Source organism: Falco punctatus (genome assembly GCF_963210335.1).
Source record: "Falco punctatus genome assembly, chromosome: 2".
NCBI lineage: Eukaryota > Metazoa > Chordata > Aves > Falconiformes > Falconidae > Falco > Falco punctatus.
In genome coordinates this window covers 85629023-85646003 of record NC_137581.1, presented here as the reverse complement: position 1 = coordinate 85646003, position 16981 = coordinate 85629023, and the positions used below count along the sequence as shown (strand labels likewise).

The 16981-nt window shown below is 34.6% G+C and overlaps 1 protein-coding gene across 12 annotated transcripts in view; it reads right to left on the bottom strand.

The window, feature by feature from the left end:
• DMD (dystrophin) overlaps positions 1-16981 on the bottom strand; it is a 1276803-nt gene that overhangs the window by 670434 nt on the left and 589388 nt on the right. For all 12 annotated transcript variants that reach the window (XM_080377714.1, XM_080377711.1, XM_080377709.1 and 9 more), the window contains 4 exons: positions 16466-16576; positions 11794-11967; positions 7691-7846; positions 2221-2391 (listed from right to left, as the gene is read on the bottom strand). In XM_080377714.1, the coding sequence (XP_080233840.1) occupies positions 2221-2391; positions 7691-7846; positions 11794-11967; positions 16466-16576 (612 nt within the window). The remainder of the gene's footprint in view (positions 1-2220; positions 2392-7690; positions 7847-11793; positions 11968-16465; positions 16577-16981) is intronic.

Below are 16981 nucleotides of genomic sequence, written 5' to 3'. Positions count from 1 at the left end.
CCTAAAGAGAATCTTAATAAAGGAATTCTGAAAGCCACTCACTTAGTATGTACATACTGCAAAAACAGTCAGCTGCTCTCATACAAAGTTGTTTGTTTATTCTTATTTTAGTGATGAATTGACTGAAGGAGAAAAGCTGAGGTCCTATATGAGGTTTTGGGCAGGACTGGAAGCCAAAAAACTTTTACCTGTTTTTCCTGCAAGCCTTTACGTGTTAATTCCTTGTGAGAATTCACAATACTGAATGGTAATAAATAATAGGTGGGATGGCTCTCATTTGATATATTTTTCATTGTAATATTTCCTATTTTAATTAGCTCGTGTTACCTTTTTTGATTGTCATGAGATAAAGATATGTTGTACTTGTAGCAAGTGTAAGACATAAGAAGTACTTCCCACTGTGTAACTGCACTGATCGTCAGGATTTAGGTTCTAATTACGCAGCTTCTGAAACATTAGAGTTCGTATCTAAAATTAAATGATATTAAGGACAAATCTTTCTATTTATACTGCTGTGAAGCTATACACATCTGATTAATTTTGCTGAACACAAAAGCAGGAAAATAAAGTGTACATTTCTGTTTCCATAGAGCTGTACTTTCTTCCTTTCGTGACTGGATAAATGGACTGAGTAACTGGTAGGTTAGTTTGGAGGCATTAAAACCATATGATTGTCTAACCCATCTCTTAAAAATCTGACACTTGTCCTTTATTATGGATTTTAAGTTCACAATATCAATCAAAAGTAATGACAGGAACTACACGCACTTTACTGTAAGAAAAGCACCAAGAGAAAATGAGAGAACATCAAGCAGCAATTGTTTTTTTAGGGACTGAGGTTCTGATTTCAAAGTCAAAGCAGTATTTTTAAAATAATAATAGCAAAATTTGATCTTTTTATATTTTTGGATACTACTTTTAAAATATTGTCCATGGTGAAAAAATACACCCAATTCGAAATCTCACAAAAGACTTGCAGACTTTCTTGTTATGAGTCTGTAAATCCTCAGTGCATTTCAAGGGTAAAGATCTGAAGCTTGAAATGGGCAGTTAAAACAGGGAAACAAAACCTCAAAAAACCAAAACTCAAATAAAGCAAACCACCAACCAAGTTTTACTCCACTGCCATCTGGACAGTCTTTAAAAAAATAAGTAAGTTTGCCTGTATATTATTTATAACTATTTCTATAATGCATGGTTAAATGGTAAAATGTTTAAATGTTTATTCATATTAAACAAAGCAGAAGTGGTAAATTTTTGCATAAAACCCCAATATTTTTTAAGGGTTTTTTTGTTGTTTGGTTTTGAAATTATATAGGAAAATCTATCTAAAATGCTGCTGGCTGTACATAATTATTTGAAATTTGGAAGCTTTGGATAATGCTGAGCATAGTTTCCTCTAATGCACAGATTTTTGTATGTGTGTACAATGAAGACTTGGTTTATGTTCTGAGTTAGACTGGATTTTTACTACATATGCAGAGTTTAAACTAGATTAGCTAAGTTTGAAAGATACTGGGCGAAGTCTTAACATCACACAGAGATACACAGTTTGATGTAGAACTCTTGCATTCCTCAGTGATTCTCTAAGATGCTTATCTAAACTGTGGCACATATAGTTGTTTTTTTTTTTGAGGAAAGTTTCATTTTAGACTTTAGGTTTTAATCTAAAATAAGAGTTCAAGGTGAAGTCTCATGGAAGTAAGAAGCCTCCAGAAAAAAAATGAGCTACCAACCAAAAAGGGTAAGAAAACAAATACACCACTTCCTGGATGCTCTCTGAACATGTGGAACAGAACAGTGTTCTTATATCCTTAATCTTTCACCCACTGGAGCTGTTTTACTGTTTAATACTCCTTAATCATGAGTAGAATGAAATGAGAGAGAAAGGAACCTCTATTTATATGGATCACTATTTAGATGGATAACGAATGGATAATTTATACTACTCTGAAAAATTAAATTCTAACTTTAAAGTCATCTCAGTGAAGGTTACTGCAATATGACAGTGAATTGTGCTATTGATACATGCAGAGACAAGATGGTTTAAATTTTTCTGAGTATTAACGTTAGGCTAAGATAATGCCATAACTGTTACAAAGTTCCACTAATTAAAATGCAAGAAATTTTATTCTCTTTTTTTATCATTAAATAAATCTATATTTCTGTAATAGGCATAAACTGAAATAAACAAAGGTACAGTGAGTTTTATGTTGTTACCTTGCCCCAGGCAATTTCAGCATCCAAATTGCTAGGCATCCCGTGCACAGCTGATCTCTTGGTCAATTCTGCATCTGTTGTGGCAAGCCATTCTGTTATAGCGTTAATTTCTTTTCGTAGCTTCCGGGACAATTTCAAACATTTCTCTAACTCTTGCTTTTTCTCTGTTACCTGCAGAAAGAAAATTTTGGTGTTTAACTCTTTAGTCAAACAGGTTTCATGATTTTTATATACCATTCTCTATATGACACCTCTATTAAAGCTTAACTTGCAATTGCACAAGCCAAGCTGCACTTCTAATATAGTCATCTCTTGTCTTTAGTTCTTTCAATATCTGTAATTTGACTGCAAGAATGCAAACATCTACCAGAAAAATATGTGTGTAAAGACACATTGAGTTTGAACTAGCAGTAGACATCTGCAAACCTCCTCCTTCATTTTAAAGTCATGGATAGAAAATTAATTTGGAACAATGGAATTAACAGGCTTTCCTTGAGATGCAAAAGAGATGTCAAAACCCTTCAAGGCATATATTTTCATATAGATAGCCATTTAATGATATTTAATTCTTGAGATTTTTCTATCTAACTACATTACAAAGAAGAAGAAAAAAAAATGCCAAAGCAAACCCAAAATCTCGAAACACAGAAATTATTGAACAATTTCAAACTAAGGAAGCACAAGTAACTTCAATTTTTAATGTGTTGAATATTTTGGACTTGAAGAACTATGGACAATCTGTGGTGTGTTTGTTAAGTTCTTTTAAGCATATCACATGGTACCTGGAAGAAAGGCTGAGTATTTATATTGTCTTGACTATCTTACACTGCATTTTGGTGTAACCTGGAGGAAGAGGAAAAATACAATTTTCCCTGCAAGCCTCTGAGCGTAGTCAGGGAGAGAGAGAAGGTTCCACATACTTAGTACAGAAGGCAGAAGAGTAAATGCAGAGATCTCAGATGAGAACCTACACCACAGTAGACATTAGGCAACTAGCAGTTAGAAAATACAAATTAATAACTTATGTTGTGCTGAAGTTCAAAAAAAGCCTGAGCAAAGAAAGCGGATTAAAAGTGTTCTTTAGGTCCCTAATATTTAAAAGAAATGACTAACTACCTTGCATGTCAATTAGTAATCAAGTGAGATTGTGGCCACTGAATTTTATTTAACATTTTTAAACCAAAAATTAACTGTCTACAGTAGTGTCTGGCATCCAAAACTGGCATCAGTAGCTACGAAAAAAATGTTGGGCTTTCACACTGTTTGAGTACAAATAGTCAGAATGATCAAGTTGATTCCTAGCTCGACTGCCAAGGAGAGTTTGAGGTTTTAAAATGTAATAGGATGTTAGAAGGTTAGGTACATGGCTTTTTTCTATCCCTGAGTAAACAGATCAGATTTGCCCAGGGAATAAGCAATAAAGTGTCCCTGATCATATATTATAACTCTGTAGAGTCTTACTACTAAAAACTCATAACATTTCTTCTTCACTGCATATGGTTTATGTGCTTTCTTGTATGCCAAATTTATTAAATGAGACCTCAGAACTTAAAGTCAGGTCAAGAGATAAATCCCTGGGAAGGACCATAAAATTCAGCTTTTTAGAATTCTAGTCACATATGAAGCCAGGAATTCATGCCTATTTTTCACCTCTTCTTCTGCTGAGCAGTAATAGTCATTGTAAATACCTATTTGCAGGTACTTACCAGCAGTGCAATGCAAAGTGCACTACCTGAAATGTGATTGCCTTTGTAAGAATTCTGAACACCCAGTATACTATAAAATGAAGTTACTGGTACATGCCCAAACACAGAGTATTTCTGTTGCTATATACATCTCTAAATTCGGTATATAATATCAATAATATTACACTATTTCCATATACATTGTACGCATTAAGCGGTTACCGATTAATCCGTTTCTGTTCCTACTTCCAATGTAAAGATGTATTTCTAAAGAAAAATAGGAAACAGTGCCCTCTAAAGGCCTTCTGTATCATCAACTGGAATCAAATTACTGTGTTTTAGCTGTTAAATAATTTACTCTCAAGAATTCTTGAGTGTAATAAAGAAAGGTGAAAAAAGGAAAGCAAGTATTTAAAGCAAAAGACAGGTATTTTACAGCATTTTAGTCTTACAGACAAAAATTCCCGTGCAGCAGTGGGACTGTGAGTACAGACCTGACTGGAAGCAATCGAGCCTTCTGCACGCGATGCCCTTCCAAAGGCAGCAATACCATTATTACTGCCGCTTTCTTTTAGAGTCCAGCTCCCTGTTCTGATGAATTACCATAGAGAGATCTGACACAAGTGTGCCATACACCCTGCTTCACAGCCACTCACAACTAACCAGCTACCTCAGCTGTAATACAATGTTTGCATGTACATAGGTATATGTACTTGTGTCAGAGAGAGAGAATGCGGACAAGTGAATACATAAGCAAGCACAGGCATGGGATAGTTATCATAAATGCAACCGCTACACTATGATAGTCAAATGACACTTAAGTTTGCTTTCAATTTCATCTCAAACCTATTTACACTGAGGCCACTGCTAAAGTTTCAAAAATGTTGTTCATGCTTTTAAAGCATATTTGGCTAAAAATTAGTGGCAAAACTCAATGTTCTGAACAGAAAAAAACTCATTCCTTGACCAAAGAGAGATTTAAGGTCTGATACTACCTAAGCAATTAGGACTATTCAGAGGTATTTATATCCATATGTGTATATGCAAAAAGAAAAAGAAAAAGAAAAAAAAGAAAAAAAGGAACAAATAGAAATAAAATCACCTCAGACCTTTCCCTTCTCCTTAAGGGGAAGAGTTCCTAGGCTCAGGGAATCTGAAGTTATGATACTTAAAACATATAGAAAAAACAGAGTTTGTACAGAAATTATAAAAAATTATAATAATTTTCCTTTCCATTTGAAAGCACCAACACTTCTGCATTGTTCAACATGTTTAAATTAAACTATTCCATATGCTGAACGAACTGCTTAAGGATTGTTTTAAATATAGGGGAGCTTCCTGAAGCAGGAAATATGAAATCACATAAGTGAGTCTATGCTTGAAGATGTTTTCCCTCAGTCTATACATTGCACTCCTGAGACTTACTAATAGTTATAACTATAATCAGTTTTCTCTTAAAAAGACTTTGACTCAATGCAATCAATTAGAGCTGATAATGGCTGATTCTTTTAGTTCTATATTTCTGGGCTTTTGTGACTCTTAAACTGTTAACTACCATGCTGTGTAAAAGTAAATCTTAGAAATTACATCTAGGACAGCAAAGCTAAACACAGCAATGCAGACTTTTGAGAAACATTAATTTGCAATATGGCTCACTTCAGACCACTAATGGCTTCCTAATGGCACATTTTTATCTCTTCATTAGTTAAGAGAGGTTTCCTGTAACAATGGCACCTGTTCTGCTGTTACATTAAACATAATGCAGGAATAAACATTACAGTCCTTTCTAAAAAAATGAAGAAAACAAATACCTACTCTCAAATGATAGCTATCCACATCTTAATCAAGCAGATTCTTTAGTTTTCTTGACACTCAAAAGACTGATGTATCCTGATACTTTTATTTTCTAGCAAGAGAGAGAACTGTTTTAATTCAGGTTTCCAAAATTAGTATTATCTCTGTCAAAAGTGATGTAACTTATTATTTTATTGTACTGTAGACAGAGGGGCTTGATTATCATTATGCGTTTAAACCACATACTGGGCTCATTTTCCTAGCTAGTAAAAATTAATGGTTTTAATAATTTATAATCTGAAAAAATAATTTGCATTCTATCATGCTTTGTATATTTTAAGTATATAACTTTTAGAAATAAACAGACAGCTGTATCTGTCATTCACAAGGCTCATTCAGCTGTTACAGCACCAAATTTACTCTAATCCTCCAGGTTTTAGAATTTCTGTGGATACTTTTAATGAGGGCAAGAAGAAGAAAACAGAGTAAAGAAGAATAGTTGTTAATTGAGTTAGTTGTGTGAAGTCTTCTTTAGGACAATGGCACAAGTCCTCTTCAGAGCTCAAAATGTCCTTGTAGAGCATTGTGCTTTAGGAGCCACAACACATTCCACAGATAATGCAGACTCAGAATAAAAAGCTTTTAGGGATTGACGTACAAATATTTTTTTTTTTCAATCACAGTCTTGATAATATGTCTTTTCTATTGTCTGTTTAGTTGACTTTTAGGAAAAAACGAGTAAAGAAAACATTTTCCTGTTGGAAACATCAGGTAACAGCATTTAAGTGTATAAGATTTGAAAAAGAAATAGATGATGTATAGATGGAAATTTTACACAAGGAATGACAGTGCTTGAGAAATTAATAGATTGATTCTACAGTGTTAATTATATGTAAATAACTTTTTATTGGCATTATAAGGTAAAAGTCTGCCACATTTTGAGAACTATTTGGCTTTTTCTGTAGGCGAAACTGAGATTATATATAATATTATTGGGAAAATTTTCATGTAGTTCTCGCAATCATATGCTGACTTTCATCAAGTGGTCAAACTGAGTATGTATAAATATGAGATTTAAAAAAACCCACACAAAAAAAGTTGTATTCCAACGCAATACATTCCTCATTACTGCGCTTAAAGGATAATGGCTTACTTTTGCCCAACATGGAGAAATTTGATAATCCCTATTGAATAGAGGATGACAAAAGATTAAATTCTAAATGAGGGTTCACTGGTATCTGAGAAGTATACCTACGTGATAGTTATTTCACTATCATAACTAAACAATATTCTATGTGGCTTATATATTAAGATACTGTGAAAAGGTAAGTCAGCATTGTACATGACATTTAAACCAGGGAATGGTTAGAACACAGGGAATGGTAACTGAACACATGTAGTCAAGAGTGCAGAAGCAGCAAAACAGAGTGATACACAAATGCCTCCTGAGGAAAGCTGCAGTAGCAATAATCTTTGGTCAATAGATTTTTGAACAGCAACAAATGGAAATTATATACTTGAAGAGCTGTACCATCAGAAGCAGAAGGAAATTAAAAAGTAGCATTTTCTCTTTCATGAAGTAGATGTTTAAATAAAATGTGAAAAACTCACAAACAAAATCTAAGTATTTTTCTGACCTGAAGTGTTTAGAAACAAGTGACAGTTTGAGACATCAAAAAGAAACAACATCCCCCTCTGATCCCTAAAAAATGATGAACTAGAAGAAAAAATAAATTAAAACATTAAGAAAGTATAATTTTAAACTGCAATAAAGCAGTTTTATATCGTTCTAGAAGGTTATTTTTTCTCAGAGCAACTGAATAGCCATAGTGATGATTGTCTTTGCTTCCTTACTTTATGTCCCACCTTTTAGAAAATGTGAGGGCCTTGAAAGGAACCAATAACAAACTACGTTTACTTACCGTACCATGATTACTCTTCACTTTTCCACTTAAAACGAGAGTACAGTTTTTATTAAAAACAGAGCTTACCTTTGCACCCAATTCATTATATTGCAACTTCAAAGCTGTAAGCCTTTCATCCAGTTCTTTTGGGTTCTCTGTCTGCTGCTTTTGAACAATCTGCCTTCCAGTTTTTATCACTGTTTCCACTTCAGATTTCACTTCACTCAGGCTTTTATATAATTTCTAATTAAACAGAAATATGAAAATGAAACACCACCACTGAAATAAGTAAACCAGAAAAGACTATTCAAGATATTAGAAAGATGCACTAGAAGCCTTTGCATTGTTTTCTGTATCAAAACACCATCATGCATGACTAAGCACCTTCCATCCCATTTGAAAGCTAAAGGAGTTGAGAGGTACCATGGCATGTGACCAGAGAATAGAGGAAACTCACTCTGAGTGTGTGCATGTATTTAAAAAAAAAGTTTATATGAAAAAATTCATCAGTTTCTAAAGTAGAACTCAAATTAAGAAATTCAGGACAGCCTATCTTTACTAATAGTGTCTTCAAAGACTTGTCACCAAAAACTATGGTAGAAATGGTACAGATAAGAAAGTACATGTCATCTAATTGTTTCAAGATATGACAAAAGTTGTTTCCAAACTGATTTAGATAATGCAGTATTTAAAACAACAGCAATTCTTGTGGCTTGTTGGATGTATTTAAACTACAAATAGCCACTAAATTAATTTAAAAATCTGACAGTTTTTCATGCTACTAAATCAAGAGACTGGTAGGATAGAGGATTTTCCCATATACTAAGTGTTAATGCTGTTCAAAAAATTAAATAATTTGTTAAAGAAACACCCAAACACAAAAAAGTAGCATTATGAAGTCAAGCCAAAATAAATTATATAATTAACTTCATTTTCCTGAATTATTTTAATGATGAAGCAAAAAATAAGGGATAAACAGCTGTTCAGTAAGTGATGGCATCCAAGCAATCTGTAAACACTGTACACTTCCCTAATAATACAAAGAAATGACACTAAGAAAAATGAATGCATTCTTTCTTTCCATATGCAGAAATTTGGTACCATCATCTAAAAGAATTACTTGGTAACTCAACCCATTTAACAGCCACATAAAGCCCCAAATAACATTCATGTAAGTAGAGTGGAAATTTAATTTATTTTTCTTTTTATTTTAAATAAAAAATTCTGCCATGGATTGGAAATTCCACTGAATTCCACAGTGGAAAAAAGACTCCACAGAGACACACAGTGTTCATTACCACACAGCTAAGTGAAGAATGGCAAACAAAGCTGTTGAGAAGCTTAAGTGTTGAGAAGTCTAGCTGAAATCTGTGTTCCAGTATTTTGCCATTATGTGTTGAAAAATAAATTTACTGCCCTGTATACTGAGACAGAACTCCAAAAAAATGACGCAGTATTTTTTAGTCTGTCATTTTTTGAGTTTTTCTTTTAGTAGCATTATCTCCTGCAATGTAAAATCTGTGTCTAGTATGTCCGGACAGTAAAGACAAGACTTTTTCTCCAGCAGATCTGACAACAAAATAATCCCAAGTGCATTTTCTCCATAATCTAAACTTATTTACCAAGCCGATTCTTAACATGGTTATTATTTTATTTACTTAAAGATAGTATGTATATAGTTCATGTCCTTTCTAGGTGCTTAATATGATAAATATATATTCTTCATCACTAAAAACCTGTCAACAGGTTGCATGATGTACATTGGCTAACATCTGATGGGATACTATGACTAGATTTTGTAAATAGAAACAGTATGAGATTCTTTGGAGATAAAGATGCTCTAAAAACACTGTAAGTCTTCCACAGAATATGACAGGGCTGAAAAAACTAGCTGCTGAGTGAAGATAGATTAATTTAGTACAGTGCATCTAATTACTGTGTCATTTTGATAAGAATGTGAATCTAATGGTAATTGCATTTAAGAAAACACCAAGATATATAAAGAAATAACATTGACTAGTTCCATGCTTATTTTTTAAACTAAAATCTTACTTTTAGAACTGAAAGAGGTTGGGGGGCTGGGGGTGGGGAAATATCTTCAGGCATGCCATTGCCCCAGGAAAACAAAAAGCTGGAGACACGGATCTGATTGTCCTGACTTTTGCTGTTAAGATCTCCATTTTATTATTATCAAGTACACAGTGTTCATCTTTATCTTTACTTCCCTTCAACAGTAAAGGTGTACAGGATTACAGGAATTTGAAGGGATACATAAATATTTTCCTTGTATTCTTTAGTACATATTCAGGTTATCTTTTGCTCTTGAACAGTAAGAAAGTCACATCATGCCACCTCATGGAAGGTCTAATCTATGGTTTTCCTTTATGTTTTGTTTTTCCTGGCTAGAATAGACTTGTGCACTGAAATATCTCTTTTGGTTACATAATGGAGTTCCAAGACCGTAGCATATTGTGGAAAACTGAGACAATCCAGGGAGGTAAATGCATGTGCAAGATAGAAAGAAGGAATTAGAAAGGGATCCTGACTGGGCTTCATACATAGTGAAAGTACATGACCATTGTTTGAAAATTCACTGAAATAAGAACATTTTGATATTTTTAATCTTTTAAAAATATTTCCCCCCCCATTTTTGTAACTCATACTTTGGTTTTCAGCCTGAATTCCGGACAACATGTTGTAATTTTTAGTGTTCTCCACATAAATCCATATTTTTGATTTTTTTCATTTTTTTTCAATCATTTAGTTGTGATCAATGGTGCAGAATCGAGCTGGAGGCCTGTTGCTAGTGGTGTTCCCCAGAGGTCAGTACTAGGTCCAGTCCTGTTCAACTTACTCGTCAATGTCCTGATGAAGGGACTCAGTGTACCCTCAGCAAGTTTGCTGATGATACCAAACTGGGAGGAGTGGTGGATTCACCAGGAGGCTGCGCTGCCATTCAGTGAGACCTGGACAGGCTGGAGAGTTGGGTGGAGAGGAACCCAATGAAGTTCAGTAAAAGCAAGTGTGAGGTCCTGCACCTGGGGAAGAACAACCCCCCCATGCACCAGTACAGGCTGGGGGCTGACCTGCTGGATGGAAGGCAGCTCTGCAGAGAAGGACATGGCAGTTCGGGGGGACAGCAAGTTGCCCATGAGCCAGCAGTGTGCCCTGGTGGCCAAGGTGGCCAGTGGGATCCTCGGGTGCATTAGGAGGATCACGGCCAGCAGGTCAAGGAAGGTGATCCTGCCCCTCTGCTCTGCCCTGGTGAGGCCCCATCTGGAGTGTTGTGTCCAGTGCTGGGCTCCCCAGTTCAGGAGAGACAGGGAACTGCTGGAGAGGGTCCAGGGGAGGGCTGCAAAGGTGATGAGGGGCCTGGGGCATCTCTCTTATGAGGAAAGGCTGAGAGAGCTGGGCCTGATTAACCTGGAGAAGAGAAGACTGAGAGGGGATCTTATCAGTGTCTACAAATATCTTAAGAGTGAGTGTCAAGAGGATGGGACCAGGCTCTTTTCAGTAGCGCTAAATGACAGGACAAGGGGCAATAGGCACAAACTGCAACACAAGAAGATCCTTTTGAATATGAGGAAGAACTTCTTTACCTTAAGGGTGACACAGCACTGGAATAGGCTGCCCAGAGAGGTTGTGGAGTCTCCTTCTCTGGAGACATTCAAAACCTGCCAGGACATGACTCTGTGCAACCTGCTCTAGAAGAACCTGTTTTAGTAGGAGGTTGGACTAGATGATCTCCAGAGGTCTTTTCCAACCCTGACCATTCTGTGATTCTGTGAATTAGTGTCCCATGCTTCTGAGAGGCCTTTGCCATGACAGAAGAAGAAAGCAACAGATAGAAAGGAAAAAGTTACTGTCTTACAGTAGAACTATTTCACCACGTTAGTATATCCTGGGAATCTTTGAAATTGAATACAATGTTAAGTGTACAATATCCTTCTAACCTCATTTGCAAACAAGAGAAGTAGGACAAGGAGAATAAACACCTCCTCTCTCTTCTCTTCTCCTTGAAAAATCTAAACTCTAACCAAAAAGCTTCCTATAATTTCATTGTGTAACTTTGCTCTTAAATCTTTCTTAAAATCTTTTCTAAGATCTCCCAATATATTTGAAAATACTTTACGTTTGAAAGGCAGAACAGGCAGGAAACAAAGAGAAAGACAGCATCTTTAAATATTTACCATGCAATGATCCAGCTGTGATTGTACTACTTCCTGCTCAACGCTCTTCATCTCCATCTTGGGCACCTGCAATTTCACTTCATCTAAAATTCTTTTACATTCTTGTAGGCGCTGTTCAAAGTTGGCTGGCTTCTGAAACAACCGAAACTTCACAGAGACATCCTGTAGCTTTTTCTGAAAAGTACACATGGGTGAGTAGTAAAGGTTGAAACAACACTGAAGACAAACAAGTCTTAGACCTGTTTCAGAATACTTAGAATCCATTATCAATCAGCTGTTTCTTGTTTAAATGATTTAAAACTTTTTGGGAAACTACCAGCAGCAGAGAATCTTGCTCTTCACAGGAAGAAAAAAAATTCTTTGTATCATCCTGGGCACTGGATGCAGCAGAGCCAGAGACAAAAGAGCCCTTATGCTGAACTGCATTCTACAATATGCAAAATGTTGGGGACGGGGTGAGAATGGAGGTTTAATGGCTTGCATATAACACATCCACGTTCCAGACTGGACACTCATCAACTCTACCTTGTTGCTGCTTCCTGGTATGAGAAGCGAATCATTTAGCCCCTCAAAGAAACACAAATCAAGTGTCTGGGTAGTAAGTAGGTCTAGCACAAAACCTGAGAGTTAAAGTATAAAACTGATTTCTGTTTCAATTTTAAAAAGCATAACCTAGAGTAAAAATAAAGTAATTTGAAAGCAGAAAAATCTATGACAAGCATGGCTTCTAATTTTGTAATTTTCAAAATTTGTTATCTTTGTGCATTAATTATATAGCTTGCTCACATGTTCCTTACCTCAGGGGGAGGGGAAATAATTAAAAATAAAGCAATGAAAGGGCATTTTAATTATCTACTTGAGTAAGAACTGATTTCTTTGTAGAAATGCAGAGCAAAGTACTACTAAAATAAGTTTTTCTACTCTTTGAAAAACAAGAAAGAATGTCACGAAGAAATGGATAAGTAATTAAATAGGAACTCAACATTTGCAAACACACTTTTGATTTTTTTTTTTTCTTCAAATCCAGGACACTTTATAGCAATACAGTGTTGTCTGTACCATACAAACTTGAGAAAAACTGTGATAAGGAATAGAACTAGCCTATACATAGGCATTATTAAAATGCTTCCCACATCTATCAGATTTCTGTGAAGGAGGCAAGAATGATGAGCAGAAGACAATTCTGGGTAACACAGAAAACTCTGTAGATTTCCAGCAACTCCTTCAAACAATTGCCTTCATTAAATACTCTTAATGAAATTGACATCCAATAGGGTAAGAAAGAAGTTTTTCCCAAGCTTAATAAGGGAACAATTGAATAAAAATAGGAGACAGAGGTCTTACAATAAAATAAGTGGTCTTATTTGTTGTGTGTTATCATACACTAAAAACATGTTTAATTAGTTTTTCATCCTCTTGTGACACTTCAACTTGATGGAGATCATGTTCTGTGGGAAGCTTGCCTTGCCACATCAGTTTCTGTTACAGTTTGTGTTGGTCAATACATTAAGAATGATTTAGAAAGGAGAGAGAATGACAGTATTAACTGTAGAGAAAATTAAAGCCATCTGTGAAGAGTGACTGAAGGATTGCACAGTATTGAGGATCTGTAGGAAAAATCCAAGCAAATTGTATTTTATTAATCCAAAAAATAAGTAATAAATAACACAAAAGAAACACTAAGCTTGATATACAAGTGGGATCTAAAATATCTATTTGCACTCTCACTTGAGTTACAATAGGTAACTATAACAGTCATATTATGTGCTTATATTTACCTCCAACAGTTTTAAAAAAAAAATCAGCTCTAAATTTAAAAGCAGTCAGGGAAAGAACAAAGAAGAAAATATGCCCCCGTATAAAGGTTTTGTACAAAGTTATATTGTGCCTGAATAATGTGCACAGCTTTGATCACCTCATCTCAAAAAACTTACTGTAAAAATAGAAAATGTATAAAGAACAACAGGACTATCAAAGCTATGTATTTAAAGGTCTCCGTATGATTTGACATACTAGTCAGTCTGGAAGAGACAACTGAGGAGGACAAAAATTAGTGGTATGCGAAAAGTTGACTAACAAATGATTGTTAACTGTTTCTCAAAATTCACTAAAAAGTTGACTCCAAGTAAAACTCTTACACAGGGAAACCGAAATGAACAAAAGGAAGGACATCTTTGCATAGCATTGAGGTAATGTGTAACTAGATGTTAAATGAAGTTGAAGATTCCATCACTTTACAAGACTTCTGAGAGCATTTAGACATGAGCTTTTAAATATCTCTGGCCCAGAAGTTGCTTGGCTGCAGATCACTGGGAAGCATCACTAAACCATCCACCTTACTGCGCCTGTGTTCTGGCTACCACTGAAGATACAGTGTTGAGCTAAATGGGTCCTTTCTAAGAAGAAACATCAGAATTCTTAAATACTTAAAATGTGTAGCCAGCTGAATTTGCTTCACATCAGCAGCTGAATTGATTACAACACTGAAACATCATGGTCAGTAGGTAAACCTGGCTGGCCTAGATAATGAGCACAGCAACAGTGGATGGGAGAGAAGGAAAGACCACAACTAAGTCGGTATCATTTATTTTTTGTCATGAGCAAAATGGCTTGATGAGAAACAAAGAATCCATAGTTATTCAAAAGCAAAACTACAGTTAATACAGTATTTTTAGAGATTTAACACTATTTTATATTTTGTTACATTAAATAAAGTTAAAATATCACTAGGAATTTTTAATGTGCTAAGAGTGTCAACTGAGTATCTTTTTACTCTGACAAGTGTGTTTACCTTAAAAGACAGATGTAAGTAATAAAGAGACAGGAATGTCATTTGTCTGCTGTACATTTTCTTTCCACAAAGAATTTGCAATTGGATTTCAAAAAATATCCCTTCCTCAGACAAGATTTCACTTTCATGTAACAATTTTTAGCCTGGTAGGACTAACTAGGTCTTAAATCACTATGGCAGAAATAGATTTTTATTTGCTAATAATTTTTTTTCTTTTAGATTTAAAAGTCAGAACTTAACTTTCACCATATAGTAATTCAAACAGTCAGGATAAATTTTGTTGCTTAACAGTTGTTTCACAATCTCATTGAAGTTACATATTTTCATAATTGTTTACTTTCTGTCTAGGTAATTAAACTGATATTAGAATAAATGCATGTCAAATTAGAAATGTTACTTAGCACAAAAAAAAAAAAAAAAAAATGCATGCAGTATTTCTTTGTAAGTGAGAATGTTCTTCAGGAAAAAAGTAAGTGAAGACAAAACTTGTGAAATATAATTTACCACTAAAGGTACTGCATGATGATGGAGAAGAATTCAGGAGAGTCACTGGCCTAAAAATCAAATATAGTCGTAAATATTTGGAACAAAGGGTTCAGCTTTTACCCTTTTTGGTAGTTGACATTTGCATAAAGCATGTAAATTTGCTATTTTTTGCTCATATTTTATCTCATGAAAGCAACAGATTCTCAAAATGACTCCTCTAATTTGTCAAAACTAAAACTGATTCACATGATCATCAAAAGAATCATTTTGAAGAAAAAAATACCTGCAGAAAAAATGGATTAAAAAAAAAAAAAAAAAGGAAGCACCTAGAAATGGCAATGCTCCCTTACATGCTGTTGAATTTATAAACATATAGATACAAAGTCATCTGATGCCTGCATTTCACTGATGAAATATGGGCAACGTCACAGCTGCCATGGAGACCATCAGAAGGTAAGTTAGTGTGAAGGAAGACTGAAAAATAAGGGAAACACAAATATTCTCAGCAAAGAAAAACTAGTCCTGTAGGTAAGAGGAAAAAAAACCCACAAATTTTGACTTGTTAATTAAAAATTAATTAACTGTTAAAAACCATTACTGTTATCCATAATAAAATATAAAACTGAAGCTAAGTTACCTAGAAATATTTGACAGAGATGAAGAGAAAGATGGCCTTGTTTACTGTTAATATCATAACAAAATTCTGTGTCTTTCCTAATGCTTTATGACAAATTGTGTTGAAACCTAAGCAACTTTGGCACTAATGCCAAAACCAAAACCAGCAAAACAGTGAAGAACCCATCACTGATTAATGGGTAAAAATATGTATTGCTCCTTATTAATTAAATCATCTTCAGTTTCAGGCAGGTCTCTCTGTATGTCTATTAAGCTAGATAAAATAATGCTTTAGCTAACATTTTAAATTGATGACTGCAATGCACTGCCCAGCATAGATTTGACTTTCAAATCAACTTCTACCAAATATTTCCAAATACTATAACATACTTAACTGTAGATATTTCAAGTATTTAAAAATATACTCAAAAGATATACCAAAAAGCCTCACTGTAGTTTTACTTCTTGCAGTCACAGCACATTCAAAACCCCCCTTATATAGTGCCGCTACCAGTTGCTTCCATCAGCGATGCGTACCCTAGAACTGTGGCCAACTAGATAGGAAGGCTGTAATAGTAAAACGAGCAGTAAGAAGATATAGATGCTATGGTTTATCCACTCTTAATTTCCTGGCTAGAAAGGAGCCGCTAAAACGAAAGAGAAACCCTAAGACTACTTCATACTATAGTAATGGTATTACTTCATAATATAGTAATAGTACTACTCATGCTGTTTGTTTGCATGGGTAAAGGAAAAATGGGGGAAATAAAACTTGCATACCTGTGCCACATCAATTTGGGAAAGCACTCTTTTGCCAGCATCTTTAGCCCGGTTTCGTTTCTTCATCTCTTCCAAACTAATCTCATGACTTGTTAATTCAGATTGTATTTTCTATTGAAAAATAAAGACAGTAATCAGAACGGTTTGAAGAAAATGTTTATGTTATTAATATTTACTTGGAACAGTTGATATTGAAAAATATTTATATTTAAGTAGTGCACTATATACCTGATCATTAGCGGAAATTATTCAAAGAATTACTTGTTTACTACCCTGTAAATGATTCAGTTTAGCTTTTCTTGATCATAATAAAACCTTCTGCTCAAACATATATAACACTGACATTGTGATGCTAGTGACATAATCTTACTAAGGAAAGTCATTAAATTTTATGAAACAAAAGATTTCTTTCTTCTGAAGGAAAACAACTGTTTCCATTGGGAAGAAAATTAAAAATTAAAGATAGAAAAGAAAAATACAAATAGAAAAGCGATTTGGCTTCATTATTCTTATTTC